The following is a 21,283-nucleotide window of genomic DNA, read 5'->3' as shown; positions in this document are numbered from 1 at the left end:
CAAGCTACAGTGCTGGACACCCTATGCCAAACAACTAGCAAGACAGGAACACAGCCCCATCCATTAGCAGAGAGGCTGCCTAAAATCATAATAAGGCCATAGACACCCCAAAACACACAGTGACAAACACACATACAAAACGGTAAATGGGACTTCCTGGCAGTCCAGTGGTTAAGACCCTACACTCCCACTGTAGGTGGTGCGGAGCTAAGATCCCACATGTCCCGTGCTGCGGCCCAAAAATAAATAAAAATACTTAGGAGACGGCTTCCCTGGTGGCGCAGCGGTTGAGAGTCCGCCTGCCAATGCAGAGCACGTGGGTTCGTGCCCCGGTCCGGGAGGATCCCACATGCCGCGGAGTGTCTGGGCCCGTGAGCCATGGCCGCTGGGTCTGCGCGTTCAGGGCCTGTGCTCCGCCACGGGAGAGGCCGCGGCAGCGGGAGGCCCGCGTAACTTAGGCTAAAACAGCAAATAATTAAAACCCGTTAGCAAAAAGAAAGAACAATACAATTTATAACAATTTTTAAACATATTTATTTTTTTATTCAGGCCGCGCTGTGAGGCATGCGGAATCTTAGTTCCCTGACCAGGGATGCAACCCGTGCCCCCTGCAGTGGGAGTACAGAATCTTAACCACTGGACCACCAGGGAAGTCCCAATTTACAACAATTTTTGAAAATGTTTTGCTCTTTTTAAAGCAACGGTTACTGACCTAAATTATCACTTGCCTTAGTCCTCCAGTCTCAGACCCTACGACTTGTCCCTGAGTCTCTGGAACTAAGCAAATTGTTGAATTTGGCCTCTGCAGTGAAAGGGGAGTAGAAACGGAGAAGCTGTTCTGCAGGGTGTCAGTATGAAATAGCCCATTCAACCTAGGGAGAGTTTTGTATTTCTCATTCTAGTGTGTAATACAGAGACAAGTTCATTTGTTTTTGTTTTTTTTTTTTTTGCGGTATGCGGGCCTCTCACCGTTATGGCCTCTCCCGCCGCGGAACACAGGTTCCGGACGCGCAGGCCCAGCAGCCATGGCTCACGGGCCTAGCCGCTCCGCGGCATGTGGGATCCTCCCGGACCGGGGCACGAACCCATGTCCCCTGCATCCGCAGGCGGACTCTCAACCACTGCGCCACGAGGGAAGCCCACAAGTTCAGTTCTTAAATTAATTCTAATTGCACAAAATCTTCCTGGATCCAACCACTGACTCATGTCAACTACTCTGGAAGACCCACATTTCCAGAAATACAAATACCTTTGGGCTCATTAGCAGGACACGAGAGCAACCTACTGGGGAAAATAGCTTTTATTTAAACCATATTCTACTTGTTTAGAGGAAACATCTTCGTTTTCGACATAACTGGTCCCCACAAATATAACCTTTAGGTTAAAATTGTTACAGACTGCAACTTAAGCCCATCAAGTACAAGCACCTTCCAAACACCTTCCGGGCCCGCCCCCTTCCCACCCTCCCTTGGTCCCTGCTTGCACCTGGGTTCCCCTCACCTCCCCCCCGCAACCCGGTCCTTAGCGCTCCACCCAGGCCCCGCCCCACCTCTTCACCACGCGCATGCGCACTTCTCTACGGACCCGGAAACGGAATGCTTACAACGAAGGTCACACTGCAGAACGTAAGTTTCTCTTTTCTAGTTTAAATCTGTGCTTCGCGGTCCCTTTACTCCATCCTTAGGGTGCTGGAGTCACTGCGGTGTTTAAATTCCCACTCCCGCCCCTCCTCCCATCACTGTTACAGATCGTGGACCTTTTCCCTTTGGGTTTTAAATTTCTCTGCTTCCAGTACCGAAGCCCTTGCCTTTTCTGCCTTCAGTCCACGTAGACACCGCCTTTCGCTACATTTTCCTGCTTAAAACCCTTTAGTACCTTCGCCTTGCTTGTAAAGCCCTCTTCCGTGAGGTGGATTCGAGCTCCCCAGCCTCGCCCTCCGCCTCCGTAGGGCAGCTCCGGCCGCAGTGCTGCCGGAGAGGCCGCGTCCTCTCCCCGGTCCTGGGGTTCTGGAGAGTCCTCCCCTCTCCTGAGACCCCCTCCCTCTTAGACCCTCTGTCCTCGCCTCTTACTCAGACTGGTCTTTCTGCTCCGCAGGCCTCCCCTTCCTGGTCAGCCCTTCCTCAGACCCCGTGTAGGGGGAGGTGACCTGGGCCAGCCTTGTGACACATAGTGTTCTTCGGTCCCGAGTTCCAAACTGTCTCTAACAGTATGCGGGCGTCTTATTCAGTCGCCATCCTCGTAAATACAGGGGCGAGGGGGATCAGGAGAAGCAGAGACAGAGAGCGACTGAGAGAAACAGAAAAACTGAGGAGGATAGAGAATGAGGGAGAACCAATGGGAACATAGAGGGACTTGGAAATAGACAGTAAAGTGAAAGTGATTAAGCCTGGAAGGTAGCAGGTGAATTAAATAAAGAAGTAACTAAAAAAGCCGGATCTCCAGGGATTGGAGAGCAGCAAGGGGTGAGGGGCTCTGGATCAGTGGTGGGAGGGTGGTGACAATAGTGAGGCGTTTCAGACAGAGGGTCCGGGAGAGGATAAAAGGTGGAACCATGGCCTTCAGAGCATCATGGTGCTGGGAGAGAAGGAGAGGAAAAATATGGACTACTAGAGCAGAGAGAGCAGGAAGGAAGCATAGCCACCTGGGGTGCCAGAGAGTGGGGAGGAAGAGAGTGTAACAGGGAGAGAAGGGGTGTAAACACAGGGCAGAGAGGGAACAGAAATGGGGGGAAGAAAGGCAGAAATACATAAAAATGTAGGTCATGCGAAAGGTTAGGGAGAAAGATCATCAATAGGGGGAACAGGTTGCAGAGTGGGGCAGGACAGGAGTGAGAAAATAAATAGAGAGGAGGGCAGAAACAGCAGGAGAGTAGAGGGGAGCAAAGAGGCAGAGACGTAGAAAGAAGTAGGGAGACAGATAAACAATGAAACGGAAACACATAGTAGTGCAGGTAGAGTCCTAGAGATTATCATACTAAGTGAATTAACTCAGACAAATAGACACATGATATCACTTATATGGGGAAAGCTAAAAAAAATGGTACAAATGAATGTATTTACAAAACAGAACTAGACTCAACAGACATTGAAAACAAACTTATGGTTCCCAAAGGTGGAAGGAGGGGGAGGGATAAATAGCGAGTTTGGGATAAACAGATACACACTACTATATATAGAATAATTAAAGCAACAGTGACCTATTGTATAGCACAGGGAACTGTATTCAATATTTTATAATAGCCTATAATGGAAAATAATCTGAAAAATATATTCAATAAAAAAAGGATAACCTACACTATTTGATCTTCAAAGATCTATCATGCACTGAAAAAAAATAAGTGTAGGAACTTACTTGTTGTTCTCTGTGTGGGAGTTACTGTCCTGAGTCCCTCCTGGGACAGTGGGCAGCAGAGGACCGTCTGTTCCTCATGCTGAGGTCTTCCCTCTGTGTGTGGTTGTGAGTCAGGAAGGGGGTGTGTCGATTCTAAGCATTAAACAGCATCTTTCCAACTTTCAAGATCGACCTCTAAAGACTCCTATTGCCTGAGGAAGAAGCCCGGAAGAGGAAAGAAAAGGAGTCAGAAATGGCTCTTTCTCAGGTAAAGTCATTTTCTCTGTTGATTCTTCAGTCTGTCCTTCCTGAGATGCCTTTCTTTGGACTCGCTTATCTTGTCTGCCACCTGTACATTCACAGTCATCCAGGGCCTTCCCTCAAGGCCTGCCATCTCCACTTAGATCCCGTCTCCCCATGACCCAGTGACCTGGGACTTGTGAAGAGGCTCCACTGGGCCTAGTCCTGGGCAGGGCTTCACACCCATGTGAAGTGTCGCGGTGTCAGTGCTACTGGGCAGCAGGGATTGTTGAGGGGCCCCATCTCAGTGCACTGTTCTCTGTAAACCAGGATAAAGAAGCTGTACATGTAAGTCAGGTAATAATATGCACTTATGCCTGGTAAATTTTAGCAAACAGACTAATTACAGCAAATACCTTCTGACTTTTCATGCTGCATTAGAACCGAAATGGATGTGTCACTGATTTAAAAATCGTAATGATGGGGAATGGAATGGAAAGTTCAGAGATAACATCAGTGATAGAGGGTGTTTCATTCTATTATTGATTTTAAACTTTGAAATCAACCTAAATCTCTGATACGTGGAGATTCTTAACCCATTTTCATCACCTCCGGTCCTTGGAGGTTACTTTTCGCTGTTGGTTGCCTCCTCTGACACATAGAAGTTTCTCATTCTGATGCAGGTAAGGTTCCAGCTTTATACTTTTGCTGGTAGATACCCGGTTTCCCAGCACCGTTTGTTACTGAGACTGTCCTTTTTCTATTGCGTGGTCTTGGCACCCTTGAAAGTGCGTTCTATGTATATGCAAAATTAATTTTGCGTGTTCTATTCTGTTGCATTACTTTACGTATCTGTTTATGCCAGTACCACACCATCTTGATTATTTCGTGATATGTCTTGAAATCCATAAAGGGTGCCCTCTATTTTTCTTCTTTGTCAAGGGTATTTTGGAGATTTGGGAGATTCCCTATGAATCTTAGCATAGTTACTTCTATTTCTGCAAAAATTGCCATGGGACTTTTGATAGGGATTACATTGAATCTATACAACACTTTTGGTAATAGGGTCATTTTAAGAATATTTAGTCTTTCAATCCATGTGTATAGGATGTTTATTTATTTGTATCTCCTTGTGCGTCTTTTAGCAACATTTAATAGTTTTCAGTGTACAAGTCTTTTGCCTCCCTGGTGAATTTCTTACTAAGTATTCTATCCCTTTGATGCTCTAGAAATACGATTGTTTTCTAATTTTCTATTGACATTGTTCACTGTGTATAGGAATGCACATGATTTTTGGGCATTGACTTTTGGTATCCTGCAACTTTTCTAGACTTGTTTTCTGATGTAGCAGTTTCCTCGTGGAATCTTTACTGTTTTTACATATAAAAGTTATCATCTACGAAGAAAGATAATTTTACTTTTTTCAACTCGGGTAACTTTCTTTTTCTTGTCTAATTTCTCTGGTGAGGGCTTTCTGTACTTTGCTGGACAGTGGTGCAGAGAGCGTGTATCCTTGCCTTCTTCCTGATCTGAGAAGGAAAGCTTTCTAGCTGAGTGTTTATATCTCTCTTTTTTTCTTTTTGGCCTTGTGGTGGGGCCTTAGTTCCCTGACCAGTGATTGAACCTGGGCCACGGCAGTGAAAGTGCCAAGTCCTAACCACTGGACCGCCAGGGAATTCCCAGAGTTTTTATATCTTGAAACATAGTTGAATTTTGTGAAATGCATTTTTCTGCATCAATTGAGACGATCATATGTTTTTTTCCTTTATTCTGTTAATGTGGTATATGACATTAATTGATTTTTGTATGTTGAGTCATCCTTGCTTATAGTAATAAAATCCACGTGGTCATGATGTAAAGTCATTTTAATGTGTTGCTGAATTTGGTTTGGTACTATTTTGTTGAGGATTTTTCAGTATTCATGAGGGATATTGGTTTGTAGTTTTCTGTGTTTCGTGTGTCTTTCTCTGGGCTTGGTATAGAATCATGCAGGCTCCATAGAATGAGTTTGCCAGTGTTCCCTCTACAGCTCTTCGGAAGCTTGGAAGCTTTTTATCAGGATTAGAGGTAATTCTTCTGTAAATGTTTGGTAGAATTATGCAGCGAACCGATCTGGTCTTGGCTTTTTCCTTGTTCGAGATTTCAGATTACTGCTTGAACTCTCTAGTTATAATTCTTTTCAACTTTTTTATTACTTAAAGATTAGAGCTTAATAGGTTGTATGTTTCAATGAATTTACCTGTATCTTCTAGATTATGCAATTTGTAAGCATTATTGTTCATAGAACCCCTTACAGTTTGTTTTTTTAATTTATTTTATATATTTATTGTTGGCTGCGTTGGGTCTTTGTTGCTGCGTATGAGCTTTCTGTAGTTGCGGTGAGCTGGGGCTACTCTTCATTGCGGTGTACGGGCTTCTCACTGAGGTGAGAAGCTTCTCTTGTTAGGGAGCATGGGCTCTAGGTGCATGGGCTTCAGTAGTTGTGGCACGTGGGCTCAGAAGTTGTGGCTCGCGGGCTCTAGAGCACAGGTTCGGTAGTTGTGGTGCACGGGCTTAGTTGCTCTGCAGCATGTGGGATCTTCCCGGACCAGGGCTCGAACCCGTGTCCCCTGCATTGTCAGGCGGATTCTTAACCACTGCGCCACCAGGGAAGCTCCTCCTTTTGCTAAATTTGATTTTAGTTTATTCTTCTCTACTTCCTTGAGTAGTAAAAATAGATTTCTGATTTGACTTCCCTGTTAGTACAGCTTTCACTACATTTTATAAATTTTTGTATGTTTTCATTTTCATCCAGATATATTAAAAATTCCTTTGTGATTTCTTCTTTGACCCATTGGTTATTTATGAATATGTTGTTTTATTTCCACATTTTGGGGATTTTCCTCTTTTCATTCTGCTGTTTATTTCTAATTTTATTGCTTTGTGGTTTGAGAAAATTCATTATGCTCTCAGTCTTCTTAAAATTGTTAAGATTTCTTTTATGTCCTAACACGTGGTCTCTCATGGAGAATGTTTTATTTGTTCTTGAGAAGTGTGTGTTTTCTGCTGTTGTTGGGTAGAGTGATTTGTACATGTCTGTTAGGTCCAGTCGGTCTATAGTGTTGTTCAAGTCCTCTGTTCCCTTATTGATGTTCTCTTTGGTTCCACCCATCGAAAAAACTGGGATGTTAAAGTCTCATAGGTTTATTGTGCTGCTATTTCTCTCTTTGTTTCTGTTCATGTTTCCTTCATTTTTGGAGGGAGCTCTAATGTTAGATATATAAGTACTTAAAATTATTATAGCTTATTGGGGAATTGATTCTTTTAATAGTATATATTGTCCTTTGTCTCTTGTATCAGATTTTGTCTTTAGTTTATTTTGTCTGACATTGTGTAGTCGCCCCTGCTCTCATTAGGATGGAATATCTTTTTCCATCCTTTCACTTTTCACCTTCCCATGTCCTTAGATTTGTGAATGTTCACAGTTGCAGCTCTGACGCACTCTCTGTGTGTCTCTCGCTCTTGTTCCCTGTTTTCCTCCTGTTACTTCCTCTGGTGGTCCCTGCTCAGGCACACTGTACAGTGGTGAAAGGCAGGAGCCCTGGCCAGCTCCCTTCACTCCACTGTAACTCCAGAGGGAAAGCATTGAGGGTTTCCTTCTGATTTTAATGTTTGGTGAAATGTTCTTGCTTCATAACAATATCTTTTTTCTATATTCCTTTTTGTCATGATTTTTAATTCTCCAGGAAGTTTTTAACTTTATTATTGTGATAAGTCTTTTTCTTAATATGTTAAATTAATGTATAACAGTAATAACTTCTAATTTTGAGTCAATGTTTTATAAGTGGAATACACAAACTCTGTTCTGCATTTGTTAATACCTACCTATTTTAATTTTAGTGGATAAAATTGTACTTATATTCTTCAATTTAGGTGTTGTATAGAGATAGGAGTTAAAAGTTTTGTGTTCTTCTCTTTATGTTTGTACCATTTTTCTTTTACTAGACTACTATAGAATAATGTTGATGAAGTAAATTAAGTATAGGTAATACTTTCTTGTTCTTCGAAAATGCTGAAATAAATGTGGATGAAAATGATAACAGAAAATGTTATCCAAAAATATGTCAATAGACAACTCCTATCTTTTTTTTTTTTTTTTTTTTTTTGTCCAAGCCAAGCAGCTTGAGGGATCTTAGTTCCCCAACTAGGGATTGAACCCAGGGCCACAGCAGTGAAATTGCCGAGACCTAACCACTGGACCACCAGGGAACTCCTGCCTTTTCAATTAATTGTGTGTTTACATGTGTGTGCATGAGTGCATGGAAGTGCAAGTCCATGGTTTTGATAAAGACATCATTATTTCAAACCTATCTTTTTGCATTTGAAATTATATCTTAAATGTATTCCTTGGCCTCGAATTTTTTCTACAGTATTGTGTTAATGGTTTAAATAACAATACGATTACTAATATTTTATGTGCATCTGTGTGTGAGCTGACACAGTACTATCCTTTGTAAGATTGGAACAGGTCATCTCTAATGAGCTTTTATGTTTATAACAATTTCATACATGTAAAGAATTTATTTAGAATGATATTTAGCATACAGGAATTGTTCCAACACTTCTAGTCATTGCTCTTGTTATCATTATCATAATTGCAGATTTTGACCTTTCTGTAAAGCCACTGTGGACTTTGTCATCTCTCAAGGCACCACTGATACTGTAGCTCATTTAGATTTTGAATATCACGCAGTGTGTAAAACGTAATATGTAACACTTCTGCATAGACAACCTGTTATTGAATTTTATTTCTAAGTTTTTCGTGTGTTGTCTGGAAAAATGAAAAATCTACATTGATTGGAGGATATCATAATTGCTATGAAAAGGCATAAGAAATTAAAATTAGAGACCCATAATTTCCCTAAATACCTTTACATGGATCCGTCAGACTACATACTTCCACTGAATTGATCCTTACCACTCTCTCCTCTTCTCATTTTGTGTGATAATAAGAACTCTCTTCATGGCCCCTTGATGAGATATGTTTTCATTTCAGGCACCGTTGACATTCAAGGATGTGGCCATAGAATTCTCTCGGGAGGAGTGGGAATGCCTGGACCCTGATCAGAAGGCCTTTTATGTGGATGTGATGTTGGAGACCTACAGCAACCTGATCTCCCTGGGTGAGGATAACTTCCCTTCAGAAGTTGGGATATGCCTTTTGGGTATCTTTGCATTTTCCCTCTGTGCCCCTTGGGAGCCCTTGTTTTGTTTGACTGATCTGAAATCCCTGTTGACTCAGATATGAAAAGCTTCATGATGTGGTATCATGAGTTTAAGCTTCACTTTTCTGCAAATGATCTATCCATTTCATGATACGTCAGGCGTTGTTCCAGAGCTTAAGTATTTATAAAGCTCAGGGCAAACTTTTCAAATAACGAATTCTCTTTTTTCTACCCCTCTGCTTTCGATTCACTACTTCTTGGAAGAGAGCTAATTATCTGCATATCACACTGTTCCCTCTGCATTCAGAAGGAGGCAAGTGGTGGAGCAATCGGTGAAATATTTTTCCAGACCCACCCGTCATGTCCTCACTCCTCAGCTGAACAAAGAGCTGGGATTCTGGAAGAGCCACAGATCTTATTTATTTCTTTTGAGAAGCAGAAATTTCTATTTCTGATCTGAATATTATTTGCATTTTGGAACAAGAGGAAGAGCCCTAGCTTCTGAAGAGTGATGTGAAAATAGCAAAACACCAAGGGGGTGGGAATTTATCAAAAGTGTGAACACAGGTTAGGTCTCAGAAGGTCAGACAAGAAGCGGCAGCATTAGTAGTCTTTGGGTAACTCTACCCAAGTGGGAGAGTTCTTTCCGAAAATAGAAGTTTATTTATTGTGGACTCTGAGAGGACATTTTTCTTATTCCTGGGTTATCATTCTGTCATTCAACATGTAAAATGTTTTCACCCTCTGGTGGGGCTGCAGCCCCATCAGAGACAAAGGCAAAGTCTTTTTTTTTTTTTTAATTTATTTATTTTTATTGATTTATTTTTGGCTGCATTGGGTCTTCGTTGCTGCGCATGGGCTTTCTCTAGTTGCGGCGAGCGGGGGCTGCTCTTCGTTGTGGTGCACGGGCTTCTCATGACGGTGGCTTCTCTTGTTGCGGAGCACGGGCTCTAGGCTCGCAGGCTTCAGTAGTTGTGGCACGTGGGCTCAGTAGTTGTGGCTCACAGGCTCTAGAGCACAGGCTCAGTAGTTGTGGTGCACAGGCTTAGTTGCTCCACGGCATGTGGGATCTTCCCGGACCAGGGCTCGAACCCGTGTCCCCTGCATTGGCAGGCAGATTCTTAGCCACTGCGCCACCAGGGAAGCCCAAAGGGTAAAGTCTTTATCATGATCTATGCTCTGCCATCTGGCCCCTGTGAACTAGATTTTACTTGACTTTGAGGAGCGTGAAGAGGGTTGTTTTAAAGGCATCTTTTGCCCCCTTCATTTCTCTTTCTGTACTTGATTTCATTGGATGCTCAGTTCTCAGTCCATATCATAAGAGTTGATGCCTCCAGACTCCAGTCTCTGGGCCTTTCTCAGTTTTATCCCTATTTGTGTTCTTATATGACCTAATCAGAAGATGGGAAAACACTGGCTGCTCTTTCATTCCATCTGGCACCTCAGAACCGGCATGGAGCTGTCTCAAACCCCATCTGCTTGTTTAGATTTCACATCCATTTCTTCTGTTCTGATTTTGCCGCACACTTCAGGGGTGTGTGAAACAGAGAGGTAGATTGGATCTTGTGTAATTTTTACAGAGCAAAACTATAAAGACAGTGGACAGAGAGATCCTCTTTTTATTTCCCAGTCCCTCACGGGGGGAATATGTGAATCCTTCAGGCTCTCAGTTTGGCATCTTGGATAGAACGCATGGTTTCTTCTCGAGGGCTGTAATATCTGACCCCCATATCTTGTATTGTTTTCGCTCTTGTACTGCTCTACCAAGTCCGTAATGTAGACTCTCCTGATTTCATATTCTTCTAAGCTTGCATGATTTTGCCTTTTGAAACTTGCTTTTGAAATACATATTCCTAGAGTCTGAAATTTCATCCAGTTTCTTTGCTGTGATAATACACCTGTAGCAGACAGCTACGAATGGACTCTCTGTGGAGTGGGTTTACTGGGTGACAGGAAATTTTTGTTGGAGAATGCTTTCCCTCATATGCTGTAATATTTTCCTGCTCCACAGTAAGTCACCACTTGAAGCTTCTCAGTAGAGTGGTCTGCGTGTTGTAGGACACGAGATAGAAAGTATCACGAGAGCCTGACTGAGAAGCCTTTCCCGTTTTTTTTCTGGCTTTGAGGACTGTCACAAAAGCCTCTCTTAGGGGCACTGTGACAATCTTGTTTCCAAATACTAAGGACCATCCCCTATGAGCCTCAGGAAATGATGTAGGAATTTATCCCAGGAAAACTTTGTCCAAGTTCCCCTCTTCCTGATGCCAGACCCCAGGGCTGGAGGGTCTGACGTGGGGCTCAGAACTCGCACTCCTGTGGGAAGACCTCGGTAATACAATTATTCTCCAGTTTGTCTGTCACCCACACAAAGTATGGGATTTGGTGGTATCATGGGTCCTCCCCCTCCTACGTATCTCCTTGTGGTTTTTTCTTTATGTCTGGTAGGTTTCTTTATGTTCTGGTAGGTTTCTAGTAGGTTTCAGTCTTTTTCAGCCATGGTTGTTGTCATTTGGGTGTGCTCCTGAGATGAGGTGAGCTTAGGGTCCTTCCACTCCGCTATCTTGGCCGCTCTCCTCTTGTACAGTTATATTCACACAGATAGACAGTCACAAGCTGTGCTCCCAATATGCATATACCCTGTGCTCCACTCATGCCCTTTCTCAGACCTGACCTTTCCTGACATGGTACTTTGACGTAGACGGAACCACTGTTATTTGCTCACGTATTTATGTTGTTCCCCTGATTGTCTCAATTTCCGCAGCACTCCTTCACCCATCCCTCCACCTTCCACATTACTCAGGCTGTAAAAATGACGCCTCTTTTTCTGTCGAATAACTTTCTCGTGACATGACCGAAATCACTATGTGCAGCTGTGATGATTCAGAAACCATTTTCAGGAGTGGTGGCTGAATAACATTGTCAGTTACACGGCTCCCTTCTTTTGCGTCTGTCTTGGAGTTTTCTTTTTAAACTCCTGGTATTTGTTTTAATATTTTGTAATCTGTACTGCCTGGGTGGGCAGTCATGCTTGAGAATATGTTGTCTTAGTTTGGAAGTTCAGGTTCAAATCCTGTTTCTCTCAGTCCTTTCTATATCAATTGCAGTCATGTACATAAACGTGCGAGTCTACTTCCCTGATTTTAAAAATTGTGTTGATTTCCCTCAAGCCTTTTAAACAAATTAGTGCCATTAGATGGCTTAGAATCTTGTATGTTTTATAGTAAAGATTGAAAAGTTACGTTTTATAAATAGTTATATTAATATTCTGTCATGTTTATTGTCATATCACTTTGTATCATATCTTGTATGCTTTTCATCTCCAGTTCTAAACAACGCTGTGTCTGACCCTAGTTAATAAATATACAAATTGCTCACTCTTTATTACATATATTTTAGAGGCAATGAACTGGAGAATTTAAGTGCTCTGTGAAGGTAGGGAATTGCTCTGTTTATTGGCTATTAGGTTAGGTAACTCTAGAATAGTTCATTTATTAATTTTTTTGGTGTTTTAAAAATTTTATTTATTTTATTCTTGGCTGCACTGGGTCTTTGTTGCTGTGAGCAGGCTTTTCTGTAGTTGCGGTGAGCGGGGGCTACTCTTCGTTGCAGTGTGCGGGCTTCTCATTGCGGTGGCTTCTCTTGTTGCAGAGCATGGGCTCTAGGCACACGGGCTCAGTAGTTGTGGCGCACGGGGCTTAGTTGCTCCGCGGCATGTGGGATCTTCCCGGACCAGGGCTCGAACCTGTGTCCCCTGCATTGACAGGTGGATTCTTAACCACTGCACCACCAGGGAAGCCCCATTTATTAATTTTTAATTGTAATTTATATATGATGGTTTTTCAGCATTTATTATAGAATACAGCTGACATGTGCCACTTGTTAATGTAGTGAAATGTGTATTCTTCATGGGGCAGATATTTAGAAAAATATTTTTTGAAAAATTGTGTTATCAAATTCTTCATCTTCTATATGCTGTATTTTGTAATTCTATACTGCTAGTTATTTAAATTATTCATTAGGTAAGTCTGTTTTGGATTATGTACCATTACAGTACATTGTATGTTCTTTAGCATTTATTTATGTACCACAGTATGCAGAATATATGTATAGTATAATATTTTTTGCATCCTCATTTATGAGACCACAGTATGTTTATTGTTAATTGGTATATGTTTTGGTGGAAAAATGTTGTTTCTTCAAGAGCTAACATAAGTTTATCTAGTGTGAATGTTTTTGTTATAGGATGTTAGAACTAGGCTACCATAATATTAATTTGAATTACATGTAGTCACTCTTTCTTTAGTAAAGAGTCCTATTCTTGGGGCTTCCCTGGTGGCGCAGTGGTTGAGAGTCCGCCTGCCGATGTAGGGGACACGGGTTTGTGCCCCGGTCCGGGATGATCCCACATGCTGCGGAGCGGCTGGGCCCGTGAGCCATGGCTGCTGAGCCTGCGCATCCGGAGCCTGTGCTCCGCAACGGGAGAGGCCACAGCAGTGAGAGGCCCGCGTACCGCAAAAAAAAAAAAAAAAAAAAAAAAGAGTCCTATTCTTTTAGTGTTCCTAAAATTTTTAAGGTCATGATTGGGAAGTTTCATAACCTTTTTGGACATAAGTATTACTTTGTGTTTATTTTACTTTATTTTGGCCATGCTGTGTGGCTTGAGGCATCTTAGTTTCTGGACTAGGGATCAAACCCGTGCCCCCTGCAGTGGGAGTGCAGAGCCCTAACCACTGGACCACTGGGGAATTACATACTTTTGGTTTAATATCATATATTCAACATTAAACATTTACTCATGAATTGTAATGAATAATACACCTTATGGTTCTTTGTATCTTGTAGATATCTCTCACATACATGTGATCAAGAAATTACAACCAAGCGCAAACAGTGATAGAGGAGAAGTATTCCAAACAGTGATGTTGGAAAGACAGAAAAGCCATGAAATGAAACATTTTTACTTCACGGAAATCCAGGAAGATGACTTTGGGTGTCAGTGGAAGGATGATGAAAGAAATTACAAAGGAATGTCTGTAGCCTGTAAGGAAAATGTAACTCACAGAAGAGATCGACATAGTAGGTGGAATTCAGGAAAGAAGCCCATTGAAAATAGGCTTACATTAAGCTTTCAGGATGAATTGCATGTATTTAAGAACGATATTTACAAATGTAATGAGTGTGGCAAAGCCTTTAATCATGGCTCATCCCTCCGCAGACACCAGATAATCCATACGGGAGAGAAGTTATATAAATGTGGGGTATGTGGCAATGTTTTTCGTCTAAAGTCACACCTTGTAAGTCATTGGACAACTCATACTCGTGAGAAAACTTACAGATGTAATGACTGTGGCAAAAGCTTTAATCATGGCTCATCCCTCCGTAGACATCAGATGAGCCATACCGGAGAGAAACTGTATAAGTGTGATGTATGTAGCAAAGTGTGTAGTCAGAATTCCTCCCTTAAACGTCATCAGAGGATTCATACCGGAGAGAGACCTTACCAATGTAATGAGTGTGGCAAAACCTTTAATCGTGGCTCTCACCTCTCCACACACGAGGTAATCCATACAGGAGTGAAATTATGTAAATGTGATGTGTGTGGCAAAGTCTTTAGTCAAAATTCATGCCTTAGAATCCATCGGAGAATTCATAACGGAGAGAAACCTTACAAATGTAATGAGTGTGGTAAGGTCTTTCGTCAAAATTCACATCTTGGAAGACATCAGAGAATTCATACCGGGGAAAAACCTTACAAATGTAAAGAGTGTGGCAAGGTCTTTAATCAATATTCAAATCTTGCAAGTCATCAGAGAATTCATACTGGAGAGAAACCTTACAACTGTAATGTGTGTGGCAAGGTCTTCAGTCAAAATTCAAATCTTGTAAGTCATCAGAGAATTCATACGGGAGAGAAACCCTATAAATGTAACGAGTGTGGCAAATTCTTTAATCAAAAGGCATACCTTACAAAGCATCAGAGAGTTCATAATGAAGAGAAGTCTTACAAATGTAATGTGTGTGGCAAGGTCTTCAATCGAAATTCAAATCTTGAAAGTCATCAGAGAATTCATACTGGAGAGAAACCTTACAAATGTAATGAGTGTGGCAGGTTCTTTTCTCAAAAGCCAAACCTTGGAAAGCATCAGAGAGTTCATACTGGAGAGAAACCTTACACATGTAATGAGTGTGGGAAGGTCTTCAGTCGAAATTCACTTTTTGCAATTCATCAGAGAATACATAATGTAGAGAAACCTTTCAACTTTAATGGAGTTGAAATGCCTTTACTCAGATCTCAACCCTCACTAAATATCTGATAATTTATACGTGAGAGAAACCGTGTAAATGTGACCTATGTGGGAAGGTCTTCATTCAAAATTTACACCTTACAATTCATTGGAGAATTCATAGTGGGGAGAAGCTGAGCAAACGTCATGAATATGGCAAAGATTTTGTGCCTGCAAGCCTCACTTTCTATCAGATAATCCGTAGTGGAGAGAAACCTTACAAATGTAATGAGTATCTCAACGTCTTCAGTCCAAATTCATACCTTAAGATCTGCCAAATATTTTATACTGGAGAAAATCTTTTCAAATGTAATGAGTGTGGCAAATCCTTCAGTGTTGTGTCAAGCCTAACTTACCATCAGGTAATCCATACTGGTGAGAGACTTTAATAATATAGTGATATGACGAGGCTTCTATCAGGCACCCACATCTTACGCTTCATTAGAAAATTCATTCTGAATAGCAACCAGATAAATGCATTTATTGTGGCCAGGCCTTAAGAGGAGAAATTTATTAATTAAAGAACTCATTCTGGAGATTACCTCACAAATGCCACGAATGTGAAATAATAATCTTATTCCTCAGGTAAGACAATTTATAGTTGAGTGACAGACCACCGGGAGAACAGTGACCAAAAAGAAGTGGGAGCATCATCCTTTTCACCTAACAGAAGTCCAGAGGGTGTAGTGTGGGGTGTGATGGGTCCTCTGCTCCTTCTTCATCCATGAGCACTTGGTCCTCACCTTCCTATAGTAACGTGACTGCTGTATGACTGAGAAGGGTGAAGGTGGAGGGCAAAAAGCCTTTTCATTTTAAGATTCTGTCTTGTTTTCATGGAAACATTCATCCCAGATACATTCTCTTTGGGTCATGCTCTTGTGACCTGTCTGAGAACTCTGCATCAAGTTCTGGATTCTGAAGATTTTATTCTATACCGTTTTTCCTAAATCTCTTATAGAATAAAGTTTTAAACTTTATTTTAAAGCTTTAACTTTGAGCTAATATTTGTACAGATGTAAAGTTTAAATGGAGATCTCTTTTTTTTTTTCTTCTTTGAATATTTCATTGATTAGCACCAGTGTTGGAAAGTCCTTCCTTCATTGAATTGGCTGAGTACCTTTGTCAAAAAGTGGTTGGAAGTACACTTGACCTTTGAACAAGGCATGGAGTTAGGATTTTAGACTCATGACCAGTTGTAAATTCACGTATAACTTAATGTTGTCCCTCTCTATCCGTGGTTCCGCATCCTCAGATTCAACCGGCCACAGATCCTGTAGTACTGTAGTAGTATTTATTGGAAAAAATGCCCATATAATTGAATCCACACAGCTCACACCTGTGCTGTTCAAGGGTTAACGGCACTGATGTAGGGCTCTTTCTGGTTTCCACATTCTGTTCCATTAGTCTATTTGTCTGTCACTGCACAAATCCCACACAGTCTTGATAACTGTCACTATATTAGAAATCTTGAAGTCATGTGGAGTGATTCCAGCCACTTCAGTATTTTTCAGGTATTTTAGCTCTTCTAGTTCTTTTGCCTTTCCCTATTATTTTTAGAAAAATCTTGTTTGAATCTACAGAAATCTTGATTGAAAACACATTAAACATATATGTCAATTTGGGGCGTTTTAATATAATTTTTATGTTGTATCTTCCAGTCAATTAATCTGGTATATTTTGTTAACAATTCAATGAATATGGTATGTTTCACTCAGATGACCTAAATAGAAGGTCATTTTGTTTCATTACAGTTGTAGGTTTCAGCATAAAAGTCCTTACTTTGTTAGATTTACACATTTTCCTTCTACTTTTACTTTTTTGAGCAAACATTGTATTATATATTTAATTTTAATTTCCATTTGTAAATTGCATGGGTATAAAATTACAGTGGATTTTTGCACATTGTACCCTGACACCTTGCAAATTATACTTTTTCTAGAAATTTGTATAGATTGTTTTGATTCTCTACATACATTAATTTATTAAATTTTCTGTTTCTATTGTAACAAATTACCACAAACTGAGGGCCTTGAAGGACCACAGATTTATTCTCCTGTGGTTCTGGAGGCGAGATGTGTAAAATGATCCAAAGCACTGTGCTCCTTCTGGATATTCCAGGGCAGAATTTGTTTTCTTGCCTTTCTTGGATGCCAGAAGCCACTTACCTTCTTTGTCTCATGGTCCCCATGTGTACTTGCATGACACTCTTTCAATTAATTCATGATTTTATTCAGATATCTTCTTATATCACGTGGGCATTTCCTGAACACGTTGTTTACATTAGGACACCCTGTCACTCTCTCACTGTACGTGTACACCTTCATCGTACTTAACACCATCATATCTGATTTAATTATTGCTGACTTTCCCTTGTAGAAAATGTATGCTCCTTGAAGGCAGTGTATTGATTTTGTTTCCTGCTAGATATCCAGTGACTGGAAGCATTCCCAACTGACAGGTGAGTGAATGCATTTATCAGTGCAAAGAAGGTTTGTGTAATGCATCGGCTCATAGGTCAGTAAGTCAGATGGTCAGATAAACGTGTAATTGTATTGCATTTGTGGCCTCACATTCTTTACTCCATTAACATTACACCTGAACGTTCTGAACATTTGTCATAAATTCTCACAGTATGATTTATTCACACGCCGTGAAATTTTCTCCCACATGGGCTCAACAGATCTAACTCATCAGTGAAGAGATGTCTTTATGAAGTATTTTTCATCCACATTTTAAGTTTAGGATTCTTTCATTCGTGCTCCATTCCACACCCGTGACAAAATAATAATTCTGTTTCTCAGGTAGTAACTGAAAGAAGGAAATTTATCATTCTCACCAAACAGGAAGTCCAGAGGGTGCCGTGGGCGGTGTGATAGGTCCTCTGCCCCTTCTACCGCCGTGAGCACTTAAAGTCTTCAGTGTCTTCATAGCAACCTGGCTGCGGGATGACGAAGGCGGCTGAGAGGCAAAACCCTCTTCAATGTTAGGTTTTGTCTCATTTTCATGGAAGATTATTAGCCAGTTGCATTAAATGGCCACCGTAATTTTAATAATATGAAATTTCAAATTTCATATTTCCCTCTTGAATAGAGAAAAAAAGTAAAGGGAAAAGGTGTCGGGGACAGATTATATCAAAAGACTTTCTTCTTTATCGTGATAGGGTAATATTCCATGTAACACTGGGCTACTCTGATGTTCAGAATGTCAAGGAAAGTTTTTAGAGCCCTTGTGTTTTCTAACTCACAGATTTCTTTCCTTTCTGCTGTGTCTGATTCTAAACACACTTAAATCATTCTCCAGTTTTTTTTTTTTTTTAGCTGTGCCCCGCAGCTTGTGGGATCTTAGTTTCCTGACCAGGGATTGAACCGGTGCCCTCACAGTGAAAGTGCCAAGTCCTAACCTCTGGACTGCCAGAGAATTCCCTCTCCAATTGTGATGTAGTTATTCTGATTCCAGTATCAGGGTAAGAGGTAAAGGAATCCATTTTGAGATGTTTTTTATCCATGCCATCGTACCTGAATGTGAGAAATATACAAAAGGCTTCTAGTTGGGAAATACTCTAATATCACCTCCAAATATATTTTAATATTAGACTCTATATAGTAATATAACTGCTATATCATAACTCTGAGATGTTAAATATTGGGGAAGGAACATTAAATATTTTCCGTGAAGTACTAGAGGCTCAAATAGGATTGACTTGCTACTATACATAAAATAGATAAGCAACAAGGATTTACCATATGGCATATAAAATTACATTCACTAACTTGGAATAACCTACAATGGAGATTAATCTGAAAAAAATTTATATAACTGAAGCACTTTGTGGAACACCTGAAACTCATACAATATTGTAAATCAGCTATCCTTCGATCAAAAAAAGAAATGGAACTTCCCTGGTGGTCCAGTGGGTAAGACTCTGCGCTCCCAATGGAGGGGCCTGGGTTCAGTCCCTGGTAAGGGAACTAGATCCCACACGCATGCCTCAACTAAGAGTTCTCATGCCGCAACTAAGAAGCCCCCGTGCTGCAACTAAAGATCCCGCTTGTTGCAACTAGAATCTGGCGCAGCCAAAATAAATAAATAATTTGTTTGTTTGTCTTTTGCGGTACGCGGCCCTCTCACTGCTGTGGCCTCTCCCGTTGCGGAGCACAGGCTCTGGACGCGCAGGATCAGCGGCCATGGCTCATGGGCCCAGCCGCTCCACGGCATGTGGGATCTTCGCGGACCGGGGCACGAACCCGTGTCCCCTGCATCGGCAGGCGGACTCTCAACCACTGCGCCACCAGGGAAGCCCCGAGATACCTTATTTTTTTAATTGAAGTATAGTTGATTTACAAAGTTGTGTCAATCTCTGCTGTACAGCAAAGTGACTCAGTTATACACATATAGACCGTCTTTTTTTAAGTATTCTTTCCCATTATGGTTTCTCACAGGATATTGAATTTAGTTCCCTGGGCTATACAGTAGGACCTTGTTTACCCATTCTACATGTAATAGTTTGCATCTGCTAACCCCAAACTCCCAGTCCATCCCTCTCCCTCTCGATCCCCCCTTGGCAACCACAAGTCTATTTTCTATCTCTATGAGTCTGTTTCTGTGAGAGAGACATTTTTAAGGTAAAATTAACAGACCATGTTTCCAAAATGCCAGTGTTAGGGACTTCCCTGGCAGTCCAGTGGTTAAGACTCCATGCTTCCAATGCAAGGGACGTGGGTTCAATTCCTGGTTTGGGAACTAAGATCCGACATACCATACAGCCTGGCTAAAAAAAAAAATAATAATCTTCATAATCATAAAAATAAAATACCAGTGATGCACCTGCACATTAGCAATAAGTCTCTTGCTATGCACTGTGAGACTAGTTCATTACCTGGTACTATTCCAGTTCTCTCAATAAACTTGAAATGTGAGGAGATTCTGTCTTCATGGTTATAGAATTCATACATTGCATCTGTCATTTCTCTGTGTACATGCCACACAAATCTTAAAACAACCCCTTGATTTATGCATCCTCCAGGCATTTCAGTGAAGTAAAACGGAAGAAATGCAAATGAAATAAATTGGGCAAAGTGTGTTTTTAAAAATAATAATGAAATATATGACTCACAAAATGAGCTTCCTCAGGAAACTAAAAATAGAACTACCATTTGATCCAGGAATTCCACTCCTCGGTATATATCTGAAAATGATGGAAGCACTAATTTGAAAAGATACGTGCATCCCAATGTTCATAGCAGCATTATTTACAGTAGCCAGTATATGGGAGCAACCCAAATGTCCATCAAGAAAAAGACGGATTAGGGCTTCCCTGGTGGTGCAATGGTTGAGAAGCCGCCTGCCAATGCAGGGGACACGGGTTCGATCCCTGGTCCGGGAAGATCCCACATGCCGCAGAGCAGCTAAGCCCGTGTGCCACAACTACTGAGCCCACGTGCCACAATTACTGAGGCCCGTGCACCTAGAGCGTGTGCTCCACAGCAAGAGAAGCCACTGCAATGAGAAGCCCATGCACCGCAACGAAGAGTAGCCCCCGGTCGCGGCAACTAGAGATAGCCCGTGAGCAGCAATGAAGACCGAACGCAGCCCAAAATAAATAAAAAAAATTTTTAAGTCATAAAAAAAGGAAAAAGATGGATTAAAGAAGAAGTGGTACATGTATCTACAATGAAATATTACTCAGCCACAAAGAAGAATGAAATTCTGCCATTTGCAGCACCATAGGTGGACCTAGAGCATATTACGCTAAGTGAAATATGTCTGACAGAGAAAGACAAATACTACTTGATATCACTTAAATGTGGAATCTAGAAAAGAAATGAATGTATATAGTGAAACAGGACACACTCACAGAGGAAACAAACTAGGTTACCTGTGAAGCGAGGGAGGAGGGGAAGGGCAAGATAAGAGTATGGGATTGAGAGAGCCAAGCTATCAATACTTTGTATAAAATAGATAAGCAATATCTTAAACAATATATTGCACAGCACAGGGAATCATAGCGATTATTTTGTAATAAGTTTTATAATCTATGAAAATTCTGAATCACTATGCTGTGCACGTGCAGTGAATGTCATATTGTAAATCAACCATAGTTCAATAAATAAATATATATCATGCATATGTATCATATAGGCTTCACAAAATGGAATTTTATAACAGTTGAGATATAATGCTTATTACTATAACTTAACTTTTTTAATAGCCTTTCAAAAAGCCTCT

At 41.1% G+C, this 21,283-nt stretch overlaps 1 protein-coding gene across 1 annotated transcript; it reads left to right on the top strand.

Annotated features, from left to right (window-relative positions):
• The first annotated feature begins 1,549 nt into the window (after window positions 1-1,549).
• On the top strand, window positions 1,550-20,523 carry LOC111180992 (uncharacterized). The gene is made up of 4 exons (XM_022585952.2): window positions 1,550-1,625; window positions 3,518-3,598; window positions 8,606-8,732; window positions 13,617-20,523. Exons 2-4 carry the CDS (start codon window positions 3,584-3,586, stop codon window positions 15,086-15,088), a joined length of 1,614 nt encoding a protein of 537 aa, XP_022441660.2. The 5' UTR covers window positions 1,550-1,625; window positions 3,518-3,583; the 3' UTR covers window positions 15,089-20,523.
• The last annotated feature ends 760 nt before the right edge of the window (window positions 20,524-21,283 follow it).

The sequence above is a fragment of the Delphinapterus leucas genome, chromosome 20, assembly GCF_059928025.1.
Source record: "Delphinapterus leucas isolate spDelLeu-1000000601 "Yukka" chromosome 20, BTC_Dleu_Yukka2, whole genome shotgun sequence".
Lineage (NCBI taxonomy): Eukaryota > Metazoa > Chordata > Mammalia > Artiodactyla > Monodontidae > Delphinapterus > Delphinapterus leucas.
Note: the sequence above shows the minus strand (reverse complement) of the source record. Positions and strands in the feature narration are given on the sequence as shown.

What these genes read in the sequence shown, in the direction of transcription:
- LOC111180992 (XM_022585952.2), top strand. An exon ending in CAGCAACCTGATCTCCCTGG is followed by an intron (nt 8,733 to 13,616) that starts GTGAGGATAACT and finishes TGTATCTTGTAG; the next exon opens with ATATCTCTCACATACATGTG.